Source organism: Lissotriton helveticus, chromosome 9 (assembly GCF_964261635.1).
Source record: "Lissotriton helveticus chromosome 9, aLisHel1.1, whole genome shotgun sequence".
Lineage (NCBI taxonomy): Eukaryota > Metazoa > Chordata > Amphibia > Caudata > Salamandridae > Lissotriton > Lissotriton helveticus.
Window position 1 is genome coordinate 954,314,863 of NC_136070.1, and position 6,000 is coordinate 954,320,862.

Consider the following 6,000-nt stretch of genomic DNA (forward strand, 5'->3'; position numbering starts at 1 on the left):
TGTGTATAATTGTTTAGCAAATTACAACATTTTCGAATTCCATGTTTGTCCCTAAATGTTTCAGCAAATAAGTACAGTCACACAGTGAGAAATGTGCAAGTGAGTAGCAATTTACATGTTAAAAAGTGCTTATATTTGTATCTGTTTCCGAAAGCTAAACATACACAAAGTGTAGACATTTAAAAATCTTCTTTTCGCCCATCAAAATGTGTTTGCCATAATATGTCTTCTCTGAAAACTATGAATTTTGTGTACCATTACAAACTTAATTTTATGCTAAGAAAAGTTAAGTGACAACTTCTATTGTTCTGTCTCTTTCCATGCCTTAGAGTCCGCAAAAAGTGCTTCCCATTTGGCTCTCCAATCCATCCGCACAGGAACAGACATCAAATTTGCACCATGTAAGTGGAGCAGTCCAGATGCCTCGCAATTGAAGGTTCTCTAATCGTACGAGGAACAATGGTGTGGTAAAATATGCCCTCGGCGCAATTATAAGTGACTTTCTTAAAACCGTTTGTGGTCACTGCACTGTCCTTTAACGTTGGCCGGATTACAGGTTGATTAGACCACCTGAAAATAGTTCATGTCCCAGAGATTAAATATTCTCAGCACCAACTTTCAACGAAAAGGAAACATTGCTGTATTTTATTGGAATCAAAACTGACCATGAACAAAAAAATGGCAATATTGTCAAAAGTTCATAACATTATGTTCAGCTTATCCCACAACAAAGGTGTTAAAATTCACAGCTTATTATTGATCAAAGTGTATTAGATATATTTCAGATGATTGGAGGCATACTGTTTACATCCTCAGGCGGAGTAAAATAGGCAAGACCAAATTTCAATGAATTCGACCAAATGCAGTGCCAAAGTGTAGACACACTCTAATGCTAGCACCGAATTTGGATGGGAGCATTAAGGATGTATTCACTGAGATGCATCTATTGCAGCTAAAGAAGTGTGAGAACAGCTATGGGCCCATATTCTTGTACAGAAATGCAGACAGAGTACTTGCTGGTTGGAGAACTATAGTTGTGAAGTCAAAGGTTGTAAACTAAAGTTCATGAAGTGGGACCAAAAGGAGAACAAAAGTCCCGGAGAGAGCGGAGATATGAAGAATATTAGAAGGAAAACATAGGCAAGAGTAGCTGAAGGGTTAGCAAGAAGCATTCAACTTGAAAGACTACTGAAAAAAGGAGTAGAAAGAAATGGAAGACTACAAAGAGGTCATTGTCTCACTATAATAACATGCTAAGGATGTCTGTGAGACATCTTATGTGGCAAGGCTTTTGGAAGTATGCTGGGAAGCTATCCTGTTAAGGCCCTTTGACTCCTACTGAGTCTTCTCACCTGGGTGGGTTTATTCAGTCGCGTTCACTACATTAATTAATGGTATGAATTATTCAATAAGTTAACTTTGCCATATGTCCTAACAACACAATGAAAGGTGTCAACATTTTACGAAATGGTGCATATTTAAATGAGTAAAAAAGAGCAATCAATGAAATAAAACAAACTAAATATAAACCAACTTCAAACCAAACAAGAATATCTACATTGTAAAGCAGTGACAATTTAAAATATTTTCTAGACGTGTTAGAAAATATAGCTTTAGCAACAAAACTGTGCAGTTTCAGAATGCTGAAAGAGAGACAGAGGTTCGGGGTTGATCCAGGGCATTGCAAGGGGCATATGGTGTCACAGTGGAAGTGAACAACCAAATGGAATGGATGCTTCAAATTACTGAGAACACCAGTCTCTAATGTGAGAGAAGCTAAGGGTGGATGAAGCATTTAAAGAAGCACCCCTATTCAGAAGATGTCCTTTTCTGCCTGCTAACTGATGCCTGCAATATCCTACGATTGCAGAGGCTTGACGGTAAACAAGTTGGGTAGAGGGCACCTTAGCAAGACCACAGTCAGAAATAATAGTTTGATGATACACTAGTCTAAATAAAATGACCAACGCAGAGTGAAGGAGTGTGTGACTGCGGAAACAGAGCTAGAGAACACTAAGTGCATCACTTGAGACAGTACTCAATTAATACACTGAAAGCCACTATCCAGCCTTTCCTTCATCCTCGTAGGTGGGAAGTAGTGGGATACCACAGTACAGTGACCTACCAATACAATGTTTTAAAGCCTTAAGCAAATTACACACATGAAGTAGAATTGAAGAGCGACTGGGTAGCAGGGAGGAGTTCTGGGTTGGATACAAAGTTTTCAGAAGTACCATTGTGACAAATGTACACTGCATTAATAGAATACTTTTTGTGATAATTGACTAGTTGTTTACCAGTTTTCCACTCTTGTCCAGGAGCTTCCTGATCCAGATAAAGTATCGAAAGAGGTCCAGCAGATGTGGGTCCTGACGGAAATGATGCGTGCTAATCAGACTTCCTCACGGATTGGGCGATTTGATGTGAGTATTCCCTGAGTGTCTTCTGCCTATATCAGATCTGAATGAAGGGAATCCTATCAGTAGTTAAAGGGATTAGGCTTCAGGAACCTGTATAGCATCCGCACGGTGTAATTGTACATATGCATGTACCCACAACAGATCATTTCTTCGTTTCAGCTTTTTACCTTTTGTTCCAGAGTATTTTTAAATTGAGTAGCTTGGGTCTCATTTGCCTCTTTTCTTTCACTCAATGTCCCGATCCAGTAGCCATGGGGTGCTCAAATCACTTTGTTCCAAAACCCTGCTAATTTTCCCTGTTTTCCCAAAGCCTACATAGCCACTTTCCTAAAAAGGTGTAAGATTTATTCTTCTCTATCTGATATGTACTTTTTCACCACAAGGTTACAATTTCCTCCCTCCCAATCTCATTGCCCCTCATTTGTTCAACCTTCTTATCAACATAACATATGACTTGTATTGTGTTTAATTTGTAACACCCACCAACAGCAGCGTCTGACCCGGACCATGCCTTCTTCTAGTTTTTGTATACTAAAGCCCACATTTTTCTGTGAAATCATGAATGGAAGTTGCATCCAGAGTGGCTAGGGCACACAAGTAATGTCACATCGAACAACAAAGGAGAATTCAAGTAATATTTTGACCTTTTTGGGGTTTTATTTCATTGCTTCATGTTAGAATTCGAACTTTGATGTGCTGTCTAAGGGGTATGGCAGTCCCAGAATGCTATAAAGAGAGTGATTTTGAATGGGAATATTGTTGAGACTACAGTCCTTTGTTGTTGGTAGTTTCTTTCCGACTCTTTAGAAAGGTGTGAATGAATAGTGACATTTGTTACAAATGATCTTCACAAATGAATACGTGCCACTTATTAGAGGGTGGGAAAGAAACTGTCAACAACAAAGGACTCTTGTCTGAACAAGGTTCCCATTCACAATGCAGTGAGAGGTACAGGAATATGTTGATCAGTTCGCACATAGAACTGGCATGTTAGCATGGAAAACCTTACACAGGAATCTGGGTCGTGTGTTTCCAAATCCAGTATTTATTGACAGGCTATTGCATTGTTGGAAAAGCTTTCAGTGGAATTACATTTTTCCCTGCGAGTGAACAATTTAAAATGTTTGCAAAGTTCTGGAAAGTTAGCCCTATCTGTTCTTTCCTTTGTCCCAAACAAAACAGGTGGAATTGCAAAAGGCGTTTGCTGCATTTTGTTGACCATGTCGTGTTTGTTTTTTAGGTGGATGGCTGTTACGATATCAATCTCCTTTCTTACACCTGACTCCTTACGTAAGCAGTAGTGACAGTTTTACAAAACACCCTGGGCCTTTCTACTACTGCATCTATTCACAAACCCTCTACTGCATGAAGGAATGGAAGACATTTGTATAGGAACGGTCTTTCCACATCAGTCCATTGATGTCACGGCTTCATCTCAGCTCTTTTAAGTACTCACACTAAAAGTGTGGAATACACATCCTGTCTGCCTGTGTTTATGCCACAACACTAAACTTGGATGCATTTGTTGCACTATCCCATCCTAGGACATGCCGGAGATGTGGCAAGAAGGTGAAGTAAGGAAGAGATGAAGACTTTCCTGATTCGTCCACCTTATCTTGAGTGGTTGCTAGTACTTGAGCATAACAGTGGACTTTGTGTTTACACTTGGAGAGATGGAACTCAGAAGATGTTGCCCATCCTCATGAAGACGCTTTCAGGCTTCCAGTTTATTACACTAAAATGTTACAATAAGCCTGAGGATAAATATTTGAAAGCAAAAATCTAGCACTTGAGAATGAGACCAGCTCCTCCCCTGAAACACTTAATGTGACTGTTAAGATGCTTTCTGAAATTGCACATCTCTATATTTATTTGTAACTTTTTGTTTTGTTAATTTTTTGGTGTTCGGTGTTCGGTGTGCCATGTCCACTCATAACTGTTTCTTTGATCTAACAACTTTGAACATAAGTTTAAACACTCATTAGATATCATAGAATTAAATACAGGCTAATGTCCCAGATTGCTAGCTAAAACAACGATCATGCATAACTTCTCATCGCAACCTAGTTTTTAAGGCAGCTACTTCGTGATGTGATGTCTCTCCTAAGTTGCAGGAGTCTCTAAAGGATCTGTTATTATTCATCTATTTATGGCTCGAGAGGCTATTTGCTTCATTTACTGGAAGTGATATGGCAGTTTACACAATCAAGGATTTTGTTCTCTCTCTCCGAGAAATGTGGTATCTTCATGAAGGTTCAGATTTATTCTCTCTTCAGCGACAATGTCATGCAGTGCTTCCAGTGTCTGCAAGAAGGTGTTCCTCCTTCTATTACTGAAACAGAGGAGCTTCATAGTTTGCACAAACTGTGTCCAGTAACCTCTACCATTTATGTATTTTATGTTGCGCATTACAAGATATCTTGATGTCTTCTTATTTAAGAACTGTTGAAGTAAGAAGGTTTCTCCTAGCACCATTTTTACCAAACTCAACCATTAAATGAGCATTTCAGTATTCATTTCTCAAAGCTCTGACAGCATTGCCTGTTTCTTGACTTTATTTCAGTGTGTGTGTGTGTGTGTAGTCTTCTCCTTGTTCCTTATTTGCTAAGGTCTATGTTAATCTTCTGTTATACTTGTATACCTTGTGAAATAATTGTCTAGTGCTACAGCTTAGCACATCAGTACATAAGGTTGTCAATACTACATGAAGGTTGTGTACTATAATGAATGTTCGATTCATCACTAATTTATCATTAATACATGGCAGTGATGTATCTGTTTATTTATTGAAATATCCACCTTTGGTTCGCCCAGAGTTACGAAAAAGAAAGCAAAGCAACATCTTACCAAGTATTTGTGACGAAAACAAAGTTCTGAAGAGTAGGGGTGGCTGTGGATGGCATTGACAAGCATAATTCGGTCAGGGTTAATGAGGGTCATGGAGATGAACCAGCAAAATGTGTGAACAGGTTCAACAACAGAAACTCCAGTTCGTAATTTAAGTGCCTGTTGCTTGGACAAGACAAGATAGTTGTGTCTCTTTCTGTGCCAAGCTAAGACTAATCACCTTTGTAAAGCTGGATTTGTACATCCTCCACATCATCTCTCGTATGTTCTAGTAAGGATTTCATCAGAAAACAACCTGCAAAGGATTACTCTGTGATTATGGTAAATGAGACTTTTTTTCAGTAAGGTGCAACATTTCTCTCCCTTACACGAGACTCCACCTCCTGCTGATATATAGTGTCAGTTTTTGCAATACATTGCGTTTATTTTGACTTTCCTTCAAGATAATAACTCAAGAGATCACAATATTTCTCTCAGTTGCAGACATTTTTATAGTAATTGAACAACCCGCTGTCCTTGGATATCCATCTTGAGAATGCAATTACTCTCATCATTCAGCTACCACACATATAGTCTGCATTCACAGCTCATTCTTAAATCCTTTTTAGGTCTCGCTGGTGTTAGCAGCACAAAGCGCTGCGTCCAGCGAAAGACCTATTGTTGTGGGCTTGCCGGGAATGTAGGATAGGGGATGGGTACGTGCTTTCCCTCGGCGATTTCTTCTCGTGGACGC

The 6,000-nt window shown here is 39.1% G+C and overlaps 1 protein-coding gene across 2 annotated transcripts in view; it reads left to right on the top strand.

Annotated features, from left to right (window-relative positions):
- The window catches only part of NICN1 (nicolin 1, tubulin polyglutamylase complex subunit), a 131,370-nt gene extending 126,413 nt beyond the window's left edge, over positions 1-4,957 (top strand). The window contains exons 5-7 of one of the 2 annotated variants that reach the window (XM_078661217.1): positions 330-401; positions 2,319-2,423; positions 3,661-4,957. In XM_078661217.1, the coding sequence (XP_078517343.1) occupies positions 330-401; positions 2,319-2,423; positions 3,661-3,702 (219 nt within the window). In that variant the 3' untranslated portion in view covers positions 3,703-4,957. Of the gene's footprint in view, positions 1-329; positions 402-2,300; positions 2,424-3,660 lie in introns of both variants that reach the window. The other variant, XM_078661216.1, reaches the window with a different exon arrangement.
- Positions 4,958-6,000: the final 1,043 nt, after the last annotated feature.